Source organism: Cryphonectria parasitica (genome assembly GCF_011745365.1).
Source record: "Cryphonectria parasitica EP155 unplaced genomic scaffold M406scaffold_1, whole genome shotgun sequence".
In the NCBI taxonomy this organism is placed as follows: domain Eukaryota; kingdom Fungi; phylum Ascomycota; class Sordariomycetes; order Diaporthales; family Cryphonectriaceae; genus Cryphonectria; species Cryphonectria parasitica.
In genome coordinates, this window is record NW_024468909.1 from 2,783,794 (window position 1) to 2,807,504 (window position 23,711).

Here is a 23,711-nt window from a genome sequence, read left to right on the forward strand (position 1 = left end):
AAGTAAATACCACGAAGAGAAAGAGTTGGAGGAGACTTACAGTGCACTCACGATTTTATGGGCGTTAGGGAGCTCAAGGGAAACCACACTCGTCGGAAAGTTGTGCTGCATCGTGGCCGGTTTTGTTATCAAAACTGACCTTCGCACGCAAGGGGATATTGGCTCAAACGTTTAGCTCTAAGTTTTTTGCGTGGTCATTTTGATTCTGAGAACGACCGTCGACGATTTGTCTGCAAAGTTATATCTTGCCTTGCGGTATGATAGGGCTGGGATATCTCAAGGCCTTGTCGTTTGAGACAAAAAGATTGCTCCCTGTCCAGGGACCGGTAAGTCGGGCTCGGAGTGCCATATCAGCCATGAACACTTCCTCTGACCGGCTTCGGGTGACAGATAAGTTTGAGATCCTTCCCTAGTCTTGCGTAATACTATTATTGAGTAAGAACATGATGCCATAGTCAGGTAACAAGGCTCAGGTCAAACAGACAGTAGACAAGTTCACCGTAGATATCCACGTGAACATCCTTTGGTGGCATCGGAAGAGTCATGATTTCTCTTCATGAAGTGAGCCTCTTGAAACAACGACTTAGTGCGTGTTCATATTACATGAAAAGGGGCAGCTCCGAGGCATCAGGCTCTGCATCAGTACATCCTGTCAGCGAAGTGTTGAGAGCGCGAGCAAGAAAATCCATAACAAATAGCCGTATGAAGCCATCAAGGACAGGATAGAGCTGAAATAGAGTGGAGTATCAGATGGCGAGGGATCAATCCGTTGTGAAAAATTAGGGTTTACTCGGGCCAGGCCAGATCTCTTGCGATTCAGAGACGGCATGTAAACAGGTTGGAAGTGAGTACCTGTAGTTCCCTAAGAGGATAACAGTGCTGAGACAATGAAACTGGTTGTATGTGCACACCTCTACGAGGTAAAATTTCCGAAGAGATGATTCAAAGGGCGAGGGAGAGAAACATAAATAGAGCACAATACAAAAGATTCATCCAATTTAGTTCATTGTTGATCTGGAATGACAACGATGAATTAGAGGGCTCAAAACCGATCAGGTGCATGAGGGTGGTTTGCGCCAGGGGACATGAAGTCGTCGAGGGGCTGACATGGTGCAGACCTTGCTGAGATAAAAAGAATAGGTCTGCAGGACGGATGAATGGGTTTTGTGCAGCCCCTGCAATGATCACTAACGACAGCCCCAGGCGGGGCACTGACGGGATGCTAACCGCCTGTCGAGACTGGGATCAGGAGCTGCAAACGCGGGTGACCAGGGGCGCGTCACATAGTGTAAATCAATGAAACCGCGTCTGTCTCCCCCCATAATTACTTCTAAACAATGTGAACCAGGTCGAGAATGGCTGCTTCCTCTGGCCTCTCTCATTTATCTCGTACGCCGCCATCGGCATGCCCGATGGCGGACGAAGGTATCTCCAGTCCTCCTGTGCAAGATACAGAGATGAGCAGCCCTTGTGACCCTGGGCCGGCCAAAATCACCAACAACACCCCATCGTACCGCAAAGCCAAGGATCTCCCCTACGAGCTAAGGTACCGCTGCCAGATTCATCTGGAGGAGCAGACCTGTAAGTAGAGCAAGCACCCCCTCCTGCGTGTGTATACCCAGAGTACCGAGCGGCCAAGCTGAGTGCGCCTCTCTCTCTCGCACGCAACAGATGTCACGGGCCTGGACCTCCTCACCAGCGTTCTGTGCGATGGCATTTCAAGTCCGACAGCATTGACCAAACCTGCCCTCGTTCCACCACCCCCCCAGCTTGCGATGCTGGCCACCCTTGCGATCCTGCCTAAGCACACCTCCAAGCTTTCGAACAATGCCGAGCATGATGTTGCATCCATGTCCCTCTCCCTCCTGCGCAGCGTCCTGAGCATCGTCGGGCCGGTCAACGGCAGACTGCGAGATGCGTTTTTGTTCCGAAGCCACAGTACACGACGCCGTCGTGCTACTGACGACCCCCCTCGAGATGAGTCGGAGAGCGAGGACGATCCCATACATGGCAAGGCGGCCAACAGCGGAAGCATCTGGGTGCGTGGCCAGAACTTCTGGAGGGTCCTCGGCTGGGCGTTCAACTGCAGCGCGCTGTACCCGCACCGGTGGCGATGGTGGAAGCCATGGCTCGATTATATGCTGGATGTTCTCGAGCTAGATTACGAAGAGAGAAAACGTCTGGACACGGAACACGAGGGTAAGGGGGAGAAGATGGACCACCCGCTGCTGTGGGACTCCCTCCTGATGTGCTACATCACACCCCACAGCCGGTCATCACCACTCAAGCCAATTATAAACGCCGTGTTTGCCGATGGGGGCACCTCGTCAACCACGATATACGATGAGGTGTTCGAGAAGGAGACGAATGTCAGGTCCAAGGTCTGCAAGAAGAGGAAGCGGCGGAAGCTCGACCTCGACAACGACGATTTTGGTGACTACATGAGGGACTCATCTTCGGACGGCTCCGAACCACCAACTCCTAGCCACCAGAGGACATCGGCGGACGACGACGACGAGTCTGTGTCATGGACAAGCTCATCGCTGGGTGAGACCGTTCGGATGCGCCTTCGTGTGTTCGCCTTGGTAAGCCATCCTGGCAACGTCGCAGCTTGGCCCTTCCACTCTAACGATTGTTGTTAGTTGTCGCGAGCTGCAGAAGATATGCCTGACAGATGCAGGTTCAACTTAACGGATCTATACAGCGAATTCACCCACAGGATCAAACAACTACCAGTACCAGCCTTTGCGCGCTTTGTCGCACCACGCGATTCCGCTCTCGATGTGATCTCGCTAGTTGCAACCATCCGCGTCCTGATGCCGGCACTCCTTCCAAACTCGGCTCCTAGATCTTACCACGTGGACCCAGAGGCGGATGAAAAAGAATCGATCAGTGTCCGCATCCTGGAAAAGTGTTACATGCCCTTCGCGTACAGAACTGCGGCCAACAATGCCAAGCTGTCCCTGGCAATCGAGACACTCTTCCGGATCCTGTGGAAGGGTGGAGTCTTGAGGTGGACGGAATCGCTGCAACAAGCTGTGGAGACGGGCGTCCAGGCTCGGCGGGACAAGTCTGAGCCGAAGAAGAACAGCCGCAAGCCAGATGGCGAGAGGGTTGCAAGAGAGATCCTCCACGCTTCCGAGGCACGCATTTTGGCATTGGCTCACCTCCTGAGGGTGCAAGCAATGCATAGCACGTGAGACGATTTGACACACTCTTATTGCGAGCGTGTGTGTAATCACCAACAATCATGTCATTGCTAGAGATTGAGCCACGTAGATGGCTAGAGGATATGCATTATGTACGGGCGACGCTCGCAGCGTCTCTTATGCAAGAGCCTCGGTAGCAGGTTGGCTCTGGTCAGATTCAAAAGTGGCGTTATGGGTGGTCCTTTGGAAAATTGATGATACCATTGCTAGGATTCATATTATTATTGATGATGATCATGACTTGATACGTCTTTCATACGTGTCACCGTTTCGATGCCGGTGGTGTCCAGCCTTGCGGTTGCCAGTCTTCACTTGGTCCAGCCCGACGATGCTTCTTCCACGGATCCTCCTTGCGCCCATCCGGTGCAGTCTGCGCGGTCCTGCTCTCTAGAGCCGCTACGGGTTGTTGCTGCTGCTGCTGCTGCTGCTCTCCCGCCGGCGCGTCCATCACCCTCGGCTTAGCCTCCCACCGCGCGTCGGCCTCGGCGGCCAGGTACTTCATCTGGGCCTGCCGTCTTGCCTCATGATGTTGCTCCTGGAGCGTAGGCGGCCTCTCGCGCATGTTGCGCAGCCACTGGTGCCACTGGGGCGACACCTTGACCTCGCCGTAGTGGGTGTCGCGTGGGTACTGCACAATGCGGCGCCAGCGGACGGGTTCGCCGGGGCGGGGGTCACCTCGGACATCGCGGAATTCCCAGTAGGTGTTTCCTTGGAGGTCGAGGCCTATTTTTTTATTAGGAGAAGTGGGGGAAGAGATCAACAGCGATAGTGGTGATGATGATGATGATGATGATGATGATGTTGATGCTAATTTGAACAATGAGGATTGGTTTTGCACTGGGACGTACCAACTAGAAACCTCTTCCGCCATGGTAGGCGGAGGGCTTTCCACTTATACCATGTTCGTAAGAGGGGTGAGATCTGTTTCGAGGACATCTGCGGTCGGGGTGCTGCACGATCGATCACACTGCTGAATGTCTGTTCGTCGTCATGGAAATCATATATGCGCCACCATTTTAAATAATCGCTTTCTGCAGAACTCCAATTCGACGCGACCGCGTTCTGGGTGGATCCCAGCGACAAGGGGAGGAGGCGGGGCCCAGGGCTTACCCCTCCGTGCTCTCTCCAGCGAAGCCAGGGGAGGAGGTCCTCAGTAAGTGACGTCTGTGTTTGTTGGATTTTGGTGGCCGGGTTGGCACGGATGGCTGGGGAGGGCCCAAGGGACAGGGGTCGACTGCTGTCACAGTAGGGCTCTCGGCAGCAGGCGGCAGGCGGGGGACAGCCTTGGAAGAGACAAGGGGGCGACTCTGGTACAGTGGCCGACGGTGTGAAGACAAGGGCAAAAACAGGGACCACAACCCAGGGGTGTGTGGTGACCCAGTAGGGGGGAATGCCCCTCTTTCTTCAACAGCAAAACCACCCCCTCCCCTCCCTAATGCTACTGAGAGCTGGAGTGCTGAAGGGGTATTTCGGGTACTAACACGATGTGTTCATGCTGGCTGGCGGTCCTTGCACGTCTTCTGCGCAGTCCTCAGTAAAATCAAGTCATCTCTCCTACATCTCTATGCAATTTGGCAAAAATCCACCAGGCAATCTCGCCCTCTCCGTCGTATTCTAGTAAAACAGCCCTCGTTTCCTTAAATAACAACAACAAACACCGTTGCCGTCGTGTCGGTTGGCATTTTCTTCTCTTTTTGGCTTTTCCTCCTCGAGTACGAACTTAGTGAGGACGGCCCAGATCAACTCCCGACTCGTTCCAGCTCGAATCGCATACCTACACTGCCCAGCCAGTTGCCAGCGTCAACAGACACACACCCACACACACGGAACGAAACATACGTCACCGTTCTATCCCGGTATTTTCGATCCATCGTGTTGTCGGCTCTCGTTTTTATTATCCTACCAACAATATCACGCACAGCGCAACACACACGATCCATAATCGAGCACACGACGGATCTGAAAGACAGCAGCAGCAGCAGCAGCCACTCCCACCATGGCTTCGGTGACGTCCCTGGACAGAGATCTGCGCAAGATGCGCCTCGACAAGTACACGCCCGCCGCGGCAAACGAGGTGCGATCATGGATTGAGGGCATCTTAGGCGAGCGCCTGCCTCCAGGCGACCTTCTTGAGTCTCTCAAAGACGGCGTGGCGCTCTGCAAGTAGGTTCTTGGTGAAATATATCCGCCCCATTGTTTTCCCTTCAAGCACCGCTGGCTAAGCGCTGGTGTTTCAAACAGGCTCGTCAACCTCGCCCTGCCACCGCCAGGGGTCAAGTTCAAGACCTCGGCGATGCCCTTTGTACAGATGGAGAATATCTCCCACTTCCTCCGCGCCTGCAAGCTCCCGCCGCTCAACCTTCAGGAGCACGACATGTTCCTCACAGTCGACCTATACGAGGCCAAGGACCCGGCGCAGGTACTGCAGTGTCTGGGCGCATTCAGCCGCGCGGCAAACCAGGCCAAGCCAGCTGCCTTCCCCTCTGCCATAGGACCTCGCGCTGCGGGCCTCAGCCCACAGAGGACAGGTGCGCCTGGGCATCTGTCGCCGACGCCCACAGCCAGTGGCCGACCGCGCGGCATGTCCAACAGCAGCAATGCCTCCTCGGCTCACAATATCCGCTCAGCACTCACGGCAAGCAAGACGGGCGACTCGGGCTCGGGCCGCTTCTCTCCCAACAGGAGCCCGACCGCGCAGAATGGACCCAAGTCGCCCTCGGTCAGCAGCTGGAGCAGCCGGGCCCACGAGGGCGTGACCTCGCCGGCGTGGAATATCGCACAGTATGGATACATGGGCGGTGCGAGCCAGGGCAACCTCGGCATCTCGTTTGGCGGGAGGCGACAGATTACCAGCGCCGGTCCGGCCGTGCCCAGCCTTGCCGAGAAACAGAAGCTCCGCAGGGAGAAGGAGGCGGAGGAGAAGAGACAGCGCGAGGAGGAGGAGGCCAGGCGCGCCCAGCAGGAGGCTGAAGAGGAGGAGCGCAGATGGCAGGAGGAGACGAGGCGCAAGCGCGAGGAGGAGGCGCGGCTGCTCGAGGAGAAGCGCCGCTGGGAAGACGAGGAGCGCCAGTGGAAGATCACCGAGGAGAAGCGGCGCAGGGACGAGGAAGAGGCGGAGAGGCGCCTAGCCGAGGAGCGAGGCAAGGTCAGAAGCAGGGCCAATTCCCGTCTGCACGGCCAGTTCCTGAGCCAATACCAGGCAGAACAAGGCATCGGTGCTTCTGTTGGCGGCAGCATCAGCAGCAGCAATGGCAGCAGCGACCCCAGCCAGCGTATCAGGGAGCTTGAGGAGGAGCTGGAGCGCGCCCGGCGGCGAGAAGCTGAGTACGAGAGTGAGCGACAGACCCGGGTCCGGATGAAGAGCGTCGATGCTAAGGCCAGGATTCGCTCACGTAGCCGACGACGCCCCTCGAGCGGTACACCAAGCAGACAGGACTCGTGGGCACGCGGCGACGATTCGGACGGCGAAGGCCTAAGGCACTCCTGGAACGAGCGCAAGCAGCAGCAGCAGCAGCAGCAGCATCGGCCGCAGCCCCCGCCACGACAGAACTCCCGCCCCCTGCCCGACCCAGCGGCCTCGATGACCACCTCCCCCCCACCACCACCAACAACACCAGCAAGTGCGAAGGCTGTGAAGACGCCCCGCACAGGCGAGTCCTCCACACCCAAGGTAAAGGCGCACAATACTGGCGGCAGTTCCCGGCCCCTACCGGACCCCCGAAAGTACTCCTCACCTACCTCACCACCCTCTACTCCACAGATGAACCGTACCGACCGTTTCCTGGCCACCAGCCCGGCACCCGTGCAACAGCAGCAGCAGCAGCAGCAGCAACAGCAGGCATCACCCACGTACTCGCGCGAGCTCGGAGCGACGGCGGAGCGGGACGCTGAGGACCGACGGCGGCAGCAGTCGCAGCAGCGAACCAAGGCAGGTGGATGGGCGTCCAAGTCGCTGCTGGAGCGCGAGATGGAGATGGAGCGGCAGCGGCAGCGCGAGTGGGAAGAGTCGCAGAAGGAGACGGCCAAGGCGGCACGGTCTGGAGACGGAGTGGAGGGAATCGGAGGTGGCATCGGTGGGAGGTGGGATGTTGGCCAATGGGCTGGGTTTACGGGTGGTGACAACCAGAACCGCGGGATACAGGGCATCGGCGCAGGGAGGAGGCAGATCGCCGGGCCAAGGCCACTGCCTGGCACGCCTGGGTCTGGTCGCTGAAGAGCTTTTGTCTTTTCTCGACATCTGCCTGCCCATACCTACTTTGCTTGATTGCTTTGCGTGTTTGCTCGATCTGACACTTAAAAGATCTCCTTTTGTTTTTGTATTTCTTCTTTCCTTTCCCCCTCTTTTCCCCTTCTTCTTTGTTTCTTTTTGCGTGGCGTTGGCAAGTGATTCATTTGATGGTATACCCCCTAATTGACTCTCTTCCACCCTTTTTCTCTCTTTCCTCTCGAGATCGTCATCATTGTGATTCTTTTGTTGTGTCTTTTGTACAAGACAAATAAGTCCCTATCGTAGACTTCTCATATTCTGTGATGACCTGGCTCACCTCTTCAGGTGGACAAATACTACGCCCTACCCCTTCGTCCTCCCCTCAATTTTGCACATGATTGACCAGAAGGGAGATCTAGTGCCATGGTTGGTTTTTTTTTTTCTTCTTGTTTAACTACTCCAAGTAATAATATGTCTGGTTGCGGACCGTCAACCCGAGATCTCCACAGGATTCTTTAGCGCATGCATCGACTGGTGGACTTGTTGATGCCCTTTTCTTTCCCCAATCTGCCACCAGTGTTGGTCTTGCCATCCCGCGCCCTCCGAATCCGTTTATTTCCACTTGCTGTTATACTACTTAGAGTTAACCGAATAAATAGAAAACCATGGATTTTTTTTATTTTTTTTAGCCTGCATGATCCATGAGCCCACCGCCCCAGGATCTGAAGAAAAGGAGGAAAACGTATGACGACGTGGTATTGGGCTATGTTACTATGATGGTTGATAAGTAATTGATTAAGTACTTATTCGTGGTATATAAAGAGCAGGCGGGGGAAATCGCGAATGGATGGACGAGAGGACCTGCTTTACTTAGAAGACCCTGCCTTCTCACTCAAGCGCCTTGATTTGCGTGACTGCCTTGACTGCCTTCTTGACTAATCCAGTCGAGACTCGAGCAGTATGGCTCCTTCTCACAGTCGTTACCTCCTCTTCCTCCTCCCCCTCCTCCTCCTGGGCTCCCTTACTATCGCCACGCCCTCTCCTCGGAGTCTGGATTCGGACCTCACCATCCTCATGAACAATGATCTTCAAGGCATGTAATTTTGTTGTTTTAGGGTAGAGGAACACGATTTTTATAGCGTGTGTGTGTGAGGCATTCTGACTGACCTTGGCCATGTAACCAATCTTTTGCGTTCATTTTGTGCAGGCACAAGCAGTCCGTACATAGACTCAGCAGTGATCCTGCTCAGCAGGCCTTCTTCGTATCAGGACGCCGTCGAAGGCTGTAAAGCACTGGGGGAGACATTGTGGTCTCCAGAAACTGTTGGGGCGAGTATTCAGTCGAGCCTGGATTATCTCGTCTGGGAGGGCAAGGCGGATGAGAATACGCAGTTTTGGGTGGCCTCTTCGACTTCTTCTTCGAGCAGTAGCAGCAGCACCAGCACCAGCACGCGCGCCATCAGTGCCTCGGGCAAGGTTTCTGTGGTTCAGTCTGGTCACAGCCTTGCTGCCCTCTGCACGCAGTCTGCACCTCTGGCCACTGCGGAGGAGACTTCGGCTTCTTCCGAGTGGCACGTCTCGGTGCACTCGAACAATGACCATCTCATCGGGTTGGTCCAGACACCCCCCCCCACCCCCAATTACGAGATATTCTGACATGCGATGTTCTTGATTCTCAGCTTTCGGGATCGAACATCCTTCCGCTTCTACGGCATCCGCTATGCAGACCAGCCAGAGCGATTCAATTACTCGCAGCCTTACTTTGGCTCCAACAGCACCGTCTCGGCCACAGCATTTGGCAATGTATGTGCCCAGATTACAGAAACCGGGTCAGAAGACTGCCTGTTCCTGAACATCTGGACGCCTTACCTTCCAGGCCCGAGCAGCCAGTACGTCAAAGCCAACCTCAAGCCCGTCATGTTCTGGATTCACGGCGGTGCCTTTGTGAGCGGGGCTGGCAGCGACAGCACCTTCGACGGGGGCAGCCTGGCCTCTCGAGGAGACGTTGTGGTCGTGACCATCAACTACAGGCTGTCGACCCTGGGCTTCCTGGCTCTAGATGACGGAAGCACCAACGGTAACTACGGCATAGCCGACCAGATCACCGCCCTGGACTGGGTCATGGCCCACATCGCTGATTTCGGAGGCGACGCCGACCGCATCACCATCTTTGGCCAGTCGGCGGGTGCTGGCTCCGTCCGCGCCCTGATGGCCTCCCCAGAAGCCCAAGGCAAGTTCGCAGGCGCGATTCCGCAGAGCAACCTGGGCGGGCTTTACTACGGCACGACGTACTCCGAGTACTACACCATCCAGCAGGAGATGGACGCCGCCGGCAGCGAGATCCTGGCCGAGACAGGCTGCGCCGACGTTGACTGCCTGCGCCAGCTGGATGCCTTCACCCTGCTCAACCTGGCCACGACGGCCGAATATGTCGTTCAGGACGGAGTGTACATCACATCGGATCACCTTCCGCTCACCGGGCCCGCAGCGCCTTACAAACTACTCATGGGTACAATGTACGACGACGGCGCGGCTTTTATCACCTTTCCCGACACCACCAACGAGGCCGTGTATCTAGAAGACATAGACTTCGCCCCGCCGCGGGCCGACCTCTTCCCCATCCCGACCGACAGCACAAGCGCGAACCAGACCCTCGACCTGTTCAACATGACAGCCCGCTACGCCACAGACGCCGAGTTCCGCTGCGTCGACGAGGCCACCGTCTATGCGGGCCTGGCCAACGGGCTGTGGGACCAGGTCTACTATTACGAGATGCAGCGCTCGTACCAGCTCTACGACTGGCCCAACTACGACGTGTGTCAACCCCCGATCACTGCGGCCTTTCCCTACGGCGACCCCAGTGGGCCTTATTTTAAATGCCACTCGGGCGATCTGTACGAGGTCTTTGGGAATATCGCGTTTCAGGGCCTGCCCTTTCGGGACGAGTGGGATCTGCCGTTTGAGCAGATGGTGGTGGATACCTGGGCTTCGTTTGCGAGGACGCTGGACCCGAACCCGGACACAGGGTTCTTGCGGGCGAGGGGGTATAGTAACACGAGTGAGGTGTTACAGGCCAGAGGATTATGGATGCCGGCAGAGAAGGGGAACTTGACAATGAGGGCGTTGGAGTGGCCGCCTTATCAGGATAAATTTAGGGAGGAGTCGCAGTGTAGTGGCATTGGGCTCCCTTTTACATATTATCAGTGAGATGGTGGGTTTTTCATTAATCAAGGACAGCTAGATGCAGATCCATGGTCGTCTGATTGAAGAGAGTTGGCCATGCTCTTGTGATGTCCTGTTGAGGTGGCTGGCATAGATCAGAGCAATGTTGGGATGTGTGTATGTGTGTCTGGGTGAGAACCATCTTTTGATTTTGATTCTGTGTTCCAATTGTCTTCTACTCTGAACATTCCTATCACCTCCTCGTCCTGGTTGTTCTTGTTCAATCACCCTATTCCACCTGAAGATAGGTGCACCCTTTCCTTTCTTGTATGCCATCTTTCCTAGCCGAGTGTCCGCTGGTTATTGTTGATGACTGAGTGTTGATGACTGAGTATTGACAACGGGGTGTTGATAAAATCGGCAAAGCTCTTGGTGACGACAGACTCTAGAATCTTGCAACCATTGAGAACAGTCTGAGGGATATGTGTCGAACTTGTTCTAAGACACAGGACACCGTCCTCAAAGTCAGCAAATACTGTGAAAGACAAAGCGGCAGCTAGGGTGGTGTGAGAAGTCGCCTACCAGGTTTCCACATTTTAGCTGGAGCATGCGATCGACAATATTTGGCTGCAGTCAATTATCTGCGCCTTGTGTCTTGGGTCATATGCGCTGTGCTTGGGATTCTTGCCACAGCCAGCCAGCGCCATGAGGAAGACACATTCAAGCGAACCAGCGCCTGGTTTATTTTGTGCATCTCCCTCATGGCGGTTCCCCCATCCTGCATCTTCTCAAGAGCTCTGCTCTCGATCAGCAGAGACCCCTGAAGCCTGCAGAGGTCATCAATGGGGTGGCTGGTGGCAAGGCACAGGTCCCAGCACTGGAATGTGATGAGTGAGTTAGCATAGGATTTGTGTGTTGTAGATGAAGGGTGATGTGGTGGTGGGGGGGGGGGGTGTAGATTTGGGGGCAAGGGCGATGAGGATGAGGTTGATGAGGACAACAACAACAATTATGTTGATGATTTTGGAGGTGGGAAGACCAACCTTCACACGCCAACCCTCTGGCTACAGCACATGTCTTGATGCCGAGATTGATCTCTGCGTAATATTTGTCTCGCGTAGAACCGAGAGTGTGGTGCCAGCACCAAGAACCCTCGGCTCCATGATATCGAAAGAGATGCAAAAAAAAGATCAATCTGCGCCAAAACCCAGAGGTATTATATAGTAATAGCCATAGGTGCACGGGCCAGGTGCCCACGCTGTTGACCGCCTTTGGTTCTCACCTTCACCTCACCTTGAATGATTAGTTTTTCTTTGGAAATTGGTCGATGCATAATCGTCTGAAGTCTGTGGGTGAGGTTCCTGGGGGACAGCTTAGGTGACACGGTTTACCCTCTGGGTGGAAGAGACGAGCACTGATGTTTGGGGCTCTGTCAGTCATACACAATGTACTTCACAAGTACTGTCTGACCCCCCCTTGCCGGACACCCGTACCCGCTGGACACTAAAATGCGAAATGGCCCACACAATTGCCACCTTTTCAAGTATATAGAAATAATTCACTTCAAATCGTATAATAATAATAAATATATCATCGAAATGATCTAAATTTCCTCATTCCAAATATCTAGTTGGCATACGGCTAGTCCGCCCAGAAGATCGACGAATTGGTGGTGAATCCTTACGTGGAATGTCTGCATTATCGTCCTCAGAGTCCTCCTCGTCAACCTCGTCTTGAACCTCCACAATATCCTCAGCAGGCAAACCATCCTCTTCCTGGGCTGTGTTGGCCTCTTCTCCAGCCGAAAGTGCCTCTGAAATAGTCATAAAGCGTTTGTTAGGATTGGGGATCTTCTTGCGCTTTCGGGTCTTCGAAATGGCCTCGTTCTGAGCCTTAAGGGAGGCATTTCGCTGTCGGAGCAAGATAACCTCAGCTTGGAGGTCTTCAAGGTGATTTGCGATCCTCCTCAACTTGCTGCGTTCGTTGTAGCTTCGGTCTCGGCCTATAGCAGTAATAAACTCATGGGAAATGGGCTCATTCTCCTCGTCCTCCTCCAACTCATCTGCTCCTCGTTTTTGCTTATCCTCCTGGATTTCCTCATGAGATAGGGCTTTATGGCGATTAATTGGATAGTTGCCACTATGTCTCCATCCTCCTTTTACTACTTTAGGAGTGATTGCTGCCCTGGCTGTGATGAGACACCGTAGAAAGTTGATCTTGTTAACAGGGGCTGAGTCTGTGAGATCTTGCAACTTTTGAAGTTCTTTCCGATAGGCTGCTTTCAGTACAGCAAATATGCCGTTATCTAGTGGCTGGAGGCTGTGGGAGGTGTGTGCGGGGAGAAAGCAAAGGAAAACGTTATTCAAGTAGCAAGAAGCTATGAACTCCGGCTGTTTTATATCAGCACATTATCCTCGAGAAATACCACCTTGAGCTTCAAAAGATCTTAACTTACTGATGTATGGCTATTATGGCCATCTAGGATGAGGAGGATAGCCCGAGATATATCATTCTCACGGAGATTATTCATCTGAAGGAGGAAAAGATCCTCAAGCCACGCTACCGCGATTTCATTGCTTGTCCAGCCGTTTTGACCGGTAATCACGCGCCAGGTTGGCACAGACTGCTCCATGTCTTCAGAAAACCACTGTTTTTGAAGATCTTTGCCCTTGAAGATGATGCCTGGGTCGAGAAGCTGGCCTGTGGCTGTACAGCTTTCAATGAGAGTAACCCAGCTTCTGTCCTGGCTGCTTTTGAGGAATGCCTTCTTTTTTTCAGAGGATCCAAGGACCAGCGAGTTCAGGCCTATCAAAAGTATCAGTTCAGGAGCTCTGAGATGAGGATTCCATAGAAATTTACCATATCCAGTCATAATGCCACCCTCATCCACATTCACTGTAAGCTGTGGCTCGATCCACCCATATTCCTTCTCGCGAATGTCGAAATACTAGTTAACAGCTTTCGGGGTGAAGGCATCGTATCTGGTGGCTTCCTGGCGAGTGCCTATTTTATGGCGAATTTGAGGATTTCTCTTCTTGAAGCCCTCTATCCATTTGCGGCCAAGGGCATTGAGATCTCCCTTCTGCTTGAGGAGGGCTCCTACAACACCACGCACAGCAGAAGCTGATGGAGCATATCCTAGGCTCTCCTGCTTGATGATTCATCTCGATATCTTCTTTTCCTCAGTAGTAGAAAGGCGTTGTTGAGGTTGCTTTGCTTCTTGAACTGAGGACCCTGCATGCAGCCGATCTGACAGCGTTTGGGGGGCGATTCCGTGTTTCTTGGCTGATTTTCGTAAAGATAAATGGTTATCTATAATATCGAAGAGGGCATCAGCCATATTCTCCTCATTCCAGGCGTGGGAAGGCATTGTGGCTTGCTTGAGGTAGAAGATTGTTGAAGGAAAAGGATCATGGATATGAAGACAGGAAGGAACAGATATTAGCTTCCGGCATTGCCAGAATTGCGTCATAAGGCGTCCAGGCATAGATATAAGTATATCAATAGATTCGTCAATTAAAGGGCTATCTATCTATCAAAACAGTTTCTGAATAGCTTCAATATTGAGGAAATAATATGTAAGTGAGGATGTTGGTATTTGTATGGCGCTGTCGGAAATTAGCTGTCCGGCGGGTACGGGTGTCTGGCAAGGGGGGGTCAGACAGTATTTGATCCTTCCTTGACCAGCTGTGGAAGGATCTTCTGTGGTTTTCTTGATTTCTGGTTAGTCCACCTTCGAGAAGGCTCTTTGGAGGTCGAATTGACCAATATTGATTATTGCAATTATCCTAGTATGCCCTTGTTGATGGCACTCTTTCCTATCCCACTTACCCTTCTCACAGCTTTTGGCATCCATACATTTAGTAGTATTTAAGTAAATATTGTCAGTTTCTCTCCATAATAAGATCACAGCTGGCAGATCTGTCACACGACCCCCTTGATTTACCTTGCGTTATTGATCGAGCTCTCTCGCCACCCATGATCATCTCCAAAACACTGCCATGACAACCAGCCCTGCAGAATGACATCACATCACCCAAGAGAATGCTCCAACCTGCGAATATCTACAAAGAATACAAGAAGAGGTTAAGAAGATCAATCTGGGAGGCAGTGGTGGCATCAGAGATGCAGAACATCAAAGACAAATCCAACAGGCTCGCTTGTCCACTGGCTAGAAAAAGAAAAAAAACCATTACTTCCACGTGCAAACTCACCATTGGGTTGCATAAAGCTAGATAGCATCTTGTGCAAAGCTCATAAACAGATCTCACTAATTCAATCCATCGTCTTCCAACCAGCAATCCAAGGCTCGTCTTGGATCCATGAGTGGTAGGTAGTCTCACTGCATTTTATTCATTACATGTGGGGTTAGCACAGGGGCAAAGTGTAACACGCGATTGGCCAGCGTGTATGCTCCGCAGACGACTTCCCTTGGGGCCGAGACTAGAGCGCCCCGTCTGGCCAGTTTCTGCCATCAATCATCTTTGTCTTGCTCAATTTGATTTATTTATTTCTTTTTACTTTATTCATCTCCCTGTGGAAAAGGAGAGCGTTGATCATAGCAAGAAAGCCAAATGTGCTTTTTACATTATAGCTCGTCAAGTGACCAACCGTCATGTAACCATCATCCGTTATGACCACTTACCCTCTTCCTCCACTGCTCCCCAAACTCCTCCAGGTCCACACAAACCCGTATACCCTTCGCCACCATTGTGTTCCACACCGCCCGCAGCTCACTGCTCTCCATCTCCCGCACTAGTGTGGTAAAGGCCTCCATAGCCAGCCACTTGGACCACGGACACGCCCCTAGCGCCCTGTAAAACACGTCTTTAACCTTGGCGCTGTTGCTATCATTACTGCTGCTGCTGCTGCCGCCGCCCCCGAGCTCCTTCTTGTGCCTCGCGCAAAACCGTACGTAGCTCAGCCACAGGCCCACGTTGCTCCTGCACGCGTCGCTGTCGAGAGAGCGCTCAAAGGCTGTGCGGACGGAGTGGACGCTTCCGACGTGCATCTCGTGCCCGATGGCGAAGAGGCGGCCGGAGATGTGGTCGTTGGTTTTGGTCAAAACGTGCGTGTGCAGGAGCGTGCGGACCGGGTCGTTTATGAGGATGCTGGTGTCGGCCCAAGCGAAGAGTGAGAGGAAGATGGTGTTGGTGGGGAAGAGGGTGATGAACTTCTCTGTCTGGTTGCGGAGGTACCTTGGCTGGAAGGCGCCTCGGATGGCGTGGAGGTAGAGGAGATGCGCTGCGAATTGCAGGTACCGCTCAACATGGATGGAGCTACCGTGACCTCGAGCAGCGGCCTCGGATGTGAAAACATGAATGCTGGTCATGGCCGTTTGTATGTCTCCCTGCCGAGATGCAGTGGCTGCCGTCGAGCCGGCGAAGGGCGCAGTATACTCCAACAGTGAGGCAATCTCCGCGAACAGCGCCGCCTGTTGGATGTTCCCTGACGAAAGGAGGAATCCGTGGCGAGTTGATAGAGTTTGTTTTGCCTTCATTAGCTGGCTGTATGTTGCGACAGTGTCCACACCGCTCGGCTGATCACTTTGGCTCGCGGCGATACAACGAGCTAGGGCAGTCTGCATGTCTCCCCCTTCGAATTCTAACCAGGCCCACGTGGCCCACAAGCGCTCCTTGTTGGGGAGATTCTGAGCTGTGGCAGAGCTCAGAACGCTTCTTGCGACATCTGAATTCCCATTCCGCCATTCTGCAACAGCATAAGCGTTGTAGAGCAACGTATTATTGGGCCATTTTTTCAACAGTGCTTTGGCGGTTTTCCTGACAGCAGCCGGTTTCTTGGAGCGAGCTAAGCTCATGCTGTACTCTGCAATGGGCTCATAGCCAAATTCGGTGGATAGCTGCATTGCAACTGCAAGAGCCAGGTCAGATTCGGCCGATGTATCATTCCTAAAGAACTGAAACCAGTCCGATCCTGAAAAGATGGTATCGGCAGATGCTGCAAATTTCTGTCCCGGATCCGTAAACCTTGGCGGCTGCTTTTTCCCACCCTCAGTGTCACCGTGCGGGCTAGAGTTTGTTTTGTTCAGATTTTTGCTGTCGTGGTAGAAGAACGGATCATGGGACATATCGTAGATCCGCCCTCCTCGTGTGCTGTCAGATGGAAGAGGCAGCCGGCAGAATAGAAGAAAGGCATTCAGAAGAGAGGCCTTATATTGGGCTATATCGGCGACAGCTGATGGAAGCCAAGGTAATAAGGGCTCAAGGTCAGCAAACATCACCACCCGAAATGGATCGTCTTCTGTACCCTCATCCAACGTCCTAGCGGGCAGTGCTGCATTGCGACTCCGCTGTGTCTCCACGGCAGCCCAGGCCTTGTAGACGTCTCTTGTTTCTGGGGGCTGTGCCACCGTGTCTGTCTTTCCCTCTGGCAGATCTGCCATCTCTTCTGCCTCGACGAATTTGCGCCAGCCCTGTGCTCCTTGCTCACCGATCCGCGGAACTTCGCTTTCCCAGAAGTCCTGGAAAGAGGACATCACGTCGGCAGGGTTCGTATCACCCTCTTCCGCGGGATGGGCAAACGTAAGCTCCAGCAAGGCCTGCCACGCGGCGACTGCGAGCTCCGAGTAACCCGCGTCGCGAATGAAGAACGTTGTTCTGAGAAAAGTGTAGACCAGCTCGTCGCAAAGACGTAAAAGCTCATGCGAGATGTCGGCGTCCGAATGGCAAATTTCTTCCAAAGACTTGCCATGGTCGGAGCCCAAGGCCACTAGAACAGTGCTGGAAACCCGTTGCGTGAGAAGCCGTAGCCGCTCGACATGGATCTGCTTGAGTCTACCGTATGCGAAGGTGGCCATATTGGACAGCTCGTGGTTCAGATGGGCTTTCCACAACGCGAAGCTGCAGTCGTTGAAGTTCACCTCGGCCCATCGTTTGGCAAGCGCCTTGCTGCTCCAGACTCGCGAACCCTCTCGCATCAGCGTCAGGAACAACCTCTCCCTGTCCGGCTTGTCCTTAAAGTGAGGCAGGGCCTCCTCGAGCAATGCAACCTTCATACTTGCCAGGCCTTTGACCTCGTCGTCTGCCATGTCTTGGCGCGCGTCCGCATTGAGGCTGAGCAGGTCCCCCTGTATGTCAACGAGCTCAAGCCATGCCTCGATGTCCTCTGGATGCTCCTTGACCCGACGTGACAGCTCGATGGATCTGTGCCTGACCGGATGTGACGAGTCGAGGTCCCCAGCGGCCTCAGAGTCCGAAGTGTCTGCAGACTCCAGGTCACTGTCCACAAAGTCGCGAGGCTTTGCCTTTCCCTTGATAGACCGGTAGTTGGGATCCTCATCTCCTGAAATGGCATAGATATCCTCTTTAGGTTCTGGAGAGTGGTGGTGATGCTGCCCAGAAAGCGGGATGAAATCGACTTCGTCTTGGGAAATTTGTGGCTGCTCCTGGTCCGAGCCTGGACGCAGCCTGAAGACTTGTGTCTTCTTTCGAGAAGCTCTGGACAACAGCGCTCTGTCACGAAAGGCAGACATTCCCTCCCCCAGCCTGTCGCCAAGGCTGAATATCTCCTTGGAGCCATCGTGGGTGAGCCGGAGACGACCTTGGCCACCTAGCACCCTGCCCGAGCCAGACCGGCGGTACGCAGGAACCTTGGACCGATCATTGGATCCATAACGCACAATCAATGGGTCTCCCCTCTTGTCGACAACGTAGAGAGGATCCTCTGCAGGTGCTGCTATCTGGCGAGGCGGTCGCCGGTCGGGACTGCCAGAGCGCCAGCGATCATGACGAGTATGGTGAGAGTGGGGTTTGGAGTGGTTCTTGCAGTGAGTGCCAAGTCCAGGGCGCTCTGCATGGCCATCATCTCCCTTTCTGTCGTAGTTCCTCTGATCATCGGATCGCGAGGTTGACTCGGTGGAAACCTCGGCTTTTGGTTTGAAGGAGGCAAACCTTGGCACGGCTGGCTTCTTACTGTCCATGTCGTGTCTTTCCAAGGGTAAGGTCTGGTTGGCTGCCCTGGATGCTGGATGAGACTGGTAGAAAAAAAGCCGCCTTCAAGATCACTGGCTCTTGATCTGTCGATCATAGAGATTCGTAGCTTGGTCCTACCTGTCTTCTCCTGAGGCGAACGTTCCGGCGCAAGCACCCAATTTCAGACACAATCTCGGCAGGTCGCCGGACCAGGGAGCTCAAAGTCGGCAGCATAAAGAGTGAGAAGGCTGTGGCAGCATGTTCTTTTGGATTCGCTGAAGTAAATTGAAGCAATTGAAGAGATTAACAGCTAGTCATGATCTTCAGGCGGTAATGACAATCAAGGCAGGAACATTGGTGACCCTGGGTGGGTAAGCTTGGAGCAGCACTGATAGATGCTCAATGAAATCCAAAAACCCGAACCCTGTGAGGCTGAGATGACTAAGACCAGCTGACCCCTGTTTCGATTCGTCTTTTTGTTTTATTTCCTCTGTTTAATGATTTTTCATAAGCTACAATGTATTGAATATTTTCTATACTATACAGTATCATATTCACGAGCCACAACATAGTGCCCCGTCGATCAATGATAAAGGGGGTGTGGCCAAGACAGTAGGCTTAAACACACACCAGAGAAGCTCGATCACGCGGAAAACACACTTTTGTTGCCATTACACACTAAGTCTGTCAAATATATATGTGCCGCATAGCGCGTCTCTCTGGCTGGACCAACAAGGTCGATCGCGTGGATCGCATGTTTTAAGGGTCCTGAGGGACTAAACTGAGCTCAGCATGGTGGCGAGTGACTACCCAATGGCGGACTTTGGCAGGTGATACTGGGTGGCCCGTTATGACTTCATTGGGCATAGCCACGATAGCATGATGGGGCCATGTGTTCTTGGATATGTCACAATGCCCCTCTGTCATTTCCATCTCATCCGTCCCATGTAGAAATTGGACAGACAGGCAGGCCGTGTGTGCTCTTTGGTCTCGAGTAAAAAAAGGTATTGTATATAGGCGAGATTGCTGGCTTCTTCCCTTTATTCTGTAATACTATTACAAAGCATGTGTGACAGCATGGATGTACTATGGTACAACCGTATCCAGTAATTGTACATGGTACTATGGTAGCCCTATGGCGGTAGCGACCCACGGGCGGTGGTAGCAGCGTTGAGAATCGACCCCATGCTTGGGTGGAATCAAGTACTCTGTACTTAGGTATGTATGCTAGCATCCTTGGAATACCCTGCAGCACAAGGCCTGAACAGGGCCTGAACACAACCTGAACAGACCTGAATGACATACCTTGCAACAGGTGAGAAGCTTCATGATCCCCAGCCGTCCTTCGCCCTCAAGTCACAACCCATCCAAGGCATCCTTCCATCTGTCCTTCGAGTCATCCTTTGGCTGTTGGGCCCCCTCCCTCAAGCTTTCCCAGGTTGATTAAAATAGGCCACAACATGCGACCGAGAGCCCCGGCCCGGCCTAAACGTTGGACCCACCCGTCCTACTCCTGCTCCTCCAACCTGCATACTCCGGCTCGTCTCTACGACCCGTAACCACCCTCTATAAACCTATCAACCACCCAGCTCGACATCCGATGTCCTTACTAACGGCATAAGAGAAATGTCTTGAGTCCTCAGACAATCCCTTTGTCGGTAACGCCAGGAAGGGAGGCCATACTTTCTTATCCCTACAGTTCTCTCGGCCCCCGGTAGACGCTGCACGATAACCACTCGACCCTCCTCCATCCTCGATGACCTCGCGACCCCGCCATGGACAACAGCCGCCTGAGCAGCCAGCAAAGCGGTGATGGTGGCTATGATGAACGGACGCGTCTTGTGCCACCGGCCTCGCCCGTGTCGCACAGGAGGCGCTCTCGCCCTGCATCGCGCATGCACAGCAGGAGAGGTTCCATGACAGAGGAACCAAATGAGAGGACCTCGTTGCTCGGCGCCTCTCGGCCTCGTGTCAGGATCTCGAGCGAGGTCCAGTCGCCTCGCACGCCACGCCTGCCACTGTCTGCGTCCCACAGCTTCCTAGGTTCGCCTTCCTGCACCCCGCTCCCGATCCCGAGCCCGGTCCCCATGCCTCCAGCCCAAGTTCATGTTCTGTATGTTGAGAGGTCCTGTGGCTAACCTCGTCGTGCTTTCAACTCTATAGGCAGCAACCCCTCGACCAAACACCACTTCCGAGGAGAGTCCTGGAGCTCGCGGTTAATACAGGCACTCTCTCAACACCAAGATTCCCTGACCGAGTCCAAGGGATCCATTGTTCCCGACGACCGTGTGTGGTACGATCAATTTACATCCACCGACTGGGTCCACGACAGCATCGCCGATGCCTACAGGGCCAAAGCCTTGAGGAGCCGGAAGGACTTCTGGGGCCGCTTATATCTTGCTTTCGACGGTGCGCAAGGCTGGATCCTCTCGGCCCTGGTCGGCTTCATCGTCGCCGTCCTAGCCTATTGCATCAACGTCACCGAACAGGTCGTTTTCGACTGGAAGGATGGCTATTGTGCCAAGGGCTGGTATTTGAGCGAGAGGCGGTGTTGCCCTCTAGGCGACTGCACCGACTGGGTGTCTTGGTCCGACGTTACCAAGCAGCTACCCCTTGATGACAAGTGGAGGGAGTTTGTGGTCTATGTGTTTGGGGTGAATGCCCTCGCCATCGTCGCCTGCCTCCTGACGCTCCTGACCAAGACCGTCGTCCCTTCAGCATACCGACTGGGCACACTAGACGAGAACCTAGCAGCTCCACCTGTGATCTTTGCCGATACCGATCCCCAGGAGGAGAATGGGGAGGCCAGCCCCCCACAACATCATCAACAACAATTACAGCAGCAGCAGCAACAACAACAACAGCAGACCGCTGAGGCTGATGCTTCCTCACCACCGATGATCTACTACTCCGCTGCTGGTAGTGGAGTTGCTGAAGTACGCGTTATTCTTAGTGGTTTCGTTCTCCACGGGTTCTTGGGCTTGAAAACCCTCGTCATCAAGTCCGTGGGCCTGGTGCTCAGTGTGGCCTCGGGTCTCAGCCTCGGCAAGGAGGGTCCCTACGTGCACATTGCGACTTGTGTTGGCAACATTGCATGCCGACTGTTTGAGAAGTACGACCGGAACGATGGCAAGAGGCGAGAAGTACTTTCGGCCGCTGCAGCCGCCGGTGTCGCAGTTGCCTTTGGTGCCCCTCTCGGAGGTGTGCTCTTTGGCCTGGAGGAGGTGGCTTATTTCTTCCCGGCAAAGACGCTCTTCCGGACCTTCTTTTGCTGCATCATTGCCGCGCTCAGCCTCAAGTTCCTCAACCCTTATGGCACGCACAAGATTGTCATGTTCCAGGTGCACTACGCTACTGATTGGGAGTACTTTGAGCTCTTCAGCTTCATCGTCGTCGGGTTCGTCGGCGGGTCGCTGGGTGCATTGTTCATCAAGGCCTCGCGCTACTGGGCCAAGAGCTTCAGGAAGATCCCGGCCATCAAGCAGTACCCGATGGTTGAGGTCATCTTGGTCGCGCTGGCCACCGGCTTGTTGTCGTACTGGAACGGCCTGGTCAAGCTGCCGGTCGCAAAGCTCATGTACAACCTCGCTGCTCCTTGCGATTCCAGCGAGACGAGCATGGACGAGGCTGTCTTGTGTCCAGAGGCGCGGGACGACATCCCCCCAATCCTCCTGAATCTACTGGTCGCTTTCTTGATCAAGGGAGCCTTGACAGTCATCACCTTTGGCATTGTAAGTTCCCAGCCCATAAATCTTTCTAGTGCTATATTGTATATGTACATTGTTTGGGGATCAGGGGGAGAGAGAAAGAAATTGATCTGACACTCCGTCTCACAGAAAGTTCCTGCCGGTATCTACGTTCCGTCCATGGTGGTAGGCGGTCTCGTGGGCCGGCTGATCGGGCACACTGTGCAGTGGCTTGTTTTCACCTTCAACGAGTGGCCTGTGTGGGATCGCTGCTCCAGGATAGGAGAGGCCACATGTATCCAGCCTGGCGTGTATGCGCTGATTGCAGCCGGCTCTACCATGTGTGGTGTGACCCGATTATCCCTCACCTTGGCAGTCATCCTGTTTGAGCTCACGGGCAGTCTCGACTATGTGCTCCCATTCTCTCTGGCTATCCTCGTGGCCAAGTGGACGTCGGACTTTATCGAGCCAGTCAGCATTTATGTGAGTACTAGAACTGAGAGAAAGAAAGACCAAAAGCACAAAGGGAATGATGGATGATGCAGCATTGACTGACCTGATGCACCAGGATCTCTTGACGGAGCTGAATTCGTATCCCTTCCTCAACAACAAGCACAAGCCCATCTTCACATCTGATCTGGCAGACATTGTGCCTCGTGTGCGGCGCGAGAGGGTGATCGACATCACGCACTCCCCACTGGTTTCAGCGGCGAGCCTCCGGCGGAAGCTCGAGCGGCTCCATGCGGCGGGCGAGATCGATGGTGGCCTTCCTATTCTGCGGGACGGGATCCTGGTGGGCCTGATTCCGGCACCTGATCTGGAGTTTGCGCTCGACCAGCTCACCGATGAGAGCTCGGACCTCTGCCTGATGGCCAATGTGCCATCCATCGATGACTCGGATGACGGGAACGTCGACCCCACCGACTTTACAAGATATATCGACCCTGTAAGAGAGTCTACTCTCACTCACTCCCTTGTCTTGGCTGCATTGTAAAAAAGGAATGTTTTGATCGTGCGGTCTCTAACCCGTCTGAACACAGGCACCCGTGGCCCTCGATATACACTCGTCCATGGACCTCGTCTACGAATGCTTTGTGAAACTTGGTCTGCGGTACATTTGCGTCCTCCGTGAAGGCAAGTACGCCGGCATGACGCACAAGAAGACGTTTGTCAAGTACATGAGGGAGTTGGAGCATGAAGAGGCCTCGTAGAAGATGTCGGCAGAGAGCAATCTCACAAGCCAGAGTGGTGGGTTGTGTGCTTCATTTCCATGTCTGTTTACTTTATGTCTGTTTGTATTGCATGGCTCATTTTCCTTTTGTTCTTTTTCTTTGGATTCCTCATTGCATGCCTCCTGGGATAAGGTTGGGCGGTCGGCAGCATTTTTGTCTTGATTAGATTGGATCTTTCTATTTACCATCTATGCTTTCACATTCAGCGAAGCAGGTAGTTGGCTGGTCAACACAGGTCTTAGCTGGTCAGCAAAAGATAAATGAATTTTAGTAAAGAAAAAAAC

At 53.7% G+C, this 23,711-nt stretch overlaps 6 protein-coding genes across 6 annotated transcripts; 3 read left to right on the forward strand and 3 right to left on the reverse strand.

Annotated features, from left to right (window-relative positions):
- Positions 1-2,464: 2,464 nt before the first annotated feature.
- Positions 2,465-4,185, reverse strand: M406DRAFT_354322 (uncharacterized protein). Its single transcript, XM_040922889.1, has 3 exons — positions 4,058-4,185; positions 2,643-3,932; positions 2,465-2,585 (listed from the first exon to the last, which is right to left on the reverse strand). The coding sequence occupies exons 1-2, from the start codon at positions 4,143-4,145 to the stop codon at positions 3,472-3,474; spliced, it is 549 nt and encodes a 182-aa protein (XP_040781158.1). The 5' UTR covers positions 4,146-4,185; the 3' UTR covers positions 2,465-2,585; positions 2,643-3,471.
- A 1,020-nt stretch (positions 4,186-5,205) lies between these two features.
- M406DRAFT_33303 (uncharacterized protein) lies at positions 5,206-6,057 on the forward strand (the record flags this gene model as incomplete). Its single annotated transcript, XM_040920806.1, has 3 exons — positions 5,206-5,372; positions 5,451-5,753; positions 5,946-6,057. Coding segments are annotated over 3 exons (582 nt in total), but the record flags the coding sequence as incomplete, so codon positions are not given.
- A 2,241-nt stretch (positions 6,058-8,298) lies between these two features.
- M406DRAFT_271287 (alpha/beta-hydrolase) lies at positions 8,299-10,682 on the forward strand. The gene is made up of 3 exons (XM_040918109.1): positions 8,299-8,513; positions 8,631-9,026; positions 9,096-10,682. The coding sequence occupies exons 1-3, from the start codon at positions 8,377-8,379 to the stop codon at positions 10,621-10,623; spliced, it is 2,061 nt and encodes a 686-aa protein (XP_040781160.1). The 5' UTR covers positions 8,299-8,376; the 3' UTR covers positions 10,624-10,682.
- A 1,983-nt stretch (positions 10,683-12,665) lies between these two features.
- Positions 12,666-13,069, reverse strand: M406DRAFT_234132 (uncharacterized protein; the record flags this gene model as incomplete). The annotated part of the gene is made up of 2 exons (XM_040915966.1): positions 12,666-12,968; positions 13,034-13,069. Coding segments are annotated over 2 exons (339 nt in total), but the record flags the coding sequence as incomplete, so codon positions are not given.
- Positions 13,070-15,066: 1,997 nt separating this feature from the next.
- M406DRAFT_87010 (uncharacterized protein) lies at positions 15,067-18,517 on the reverse strand (the record flags this gene model as incomplete). The annotated part of the gene is made up of 2 exons (XM_040926097.1): positions 15,067-17,236; positions 17,309-18,517. The coding sequence occupies 2 exons, from the start codon at positions 18,515-18,517 to the stop codon at positions 15,203-15,205; spliced, it is 3,243 nt and encodes a 1,080-aa protein (XP_040781162.1). The 3' UTR covers positions 15,067-15,202.
- Positions 18,518-20,335: 1,818 nt separating this feature from the next.
- Positions 20,336-23,699, forward strand: M406DRAFT_271293 (uncharacterized protein). The gene is made up of 5 exons (XM_040918110.1): positions 20,336-20,552; positions 20,673-22,240; positions 22,346-22,678; positions 22,764-23,141; positions 23,236-23,699. Exons 1-5 carry the CDS (start codon positions 20,405-20,407, stop codon positions 23,404-23,406), a joined length of 2,598 nt encoding a protein of 865 aa, XP_040781163.1. The 5' UTR covers positions 20,336-20,404; the 3' UTR covers positions 23,407-23,699.
- Positions 23,700-23,711: the final 12 nt, after the last annotated feature.

Coding starts and splice junctions, on each gene's coding strand:
- M406DRAFT_354322 (XM_040922889.1), bottom strand. CDS start 4,145: ATGTCCTCGAAACAGATCTCACCCCTCTTACGAACATGGTATAAGTGG. Junction 3,933..4,057: donor GCGGAAGAGGTTTCTAGTTG/GTACGTCCCAGT, acceptor ATAAAAAAATAG/GCCTCGACCTCCAAGGAAAC.
- M406DRAFT_271287 (XM_040918109.1), top strand. CDS start 8,377: ATGGCTCCTTCTCACAGTCGTTACCTCCTCTTCCTCCTCCCCCTCCTC. Junction 8,514..8,630: donor AACAATGATCTTCAAGGCAT/GTAATTTTGTTG, acceptor TGCAGGCACAAG/CAGTCCGTACATAGACTCAG. Junction 9,027..9,095: donor AACAATGACCATCTCATCGG/GTTGGTCCAGAC, acceptor CTTGATTCTCAG/CTTTCGGGATCGAACATCCT.
- M406DRAFT_271293 (XM_040918110.1), top strand. CDS start 20,405: ATGCACAGCAGGAGAGGTTCCATGACAGAGGAACCAAATGAGAGGACC. Junction 22,679..22,763: donor TCGAGCCAGTCAGCATTTAT/GTGAGTACTAGA, acceptor CTGATGCACCAG/GATCTCTTGACGGAGCTGAA. Junction 23,142..23,235: donor TTACAAGATATATCGACCCT/GTAAGAGAGTCT, acceptor GTCTGAACACAG/GCACCCGTGGCCCTCGATAT.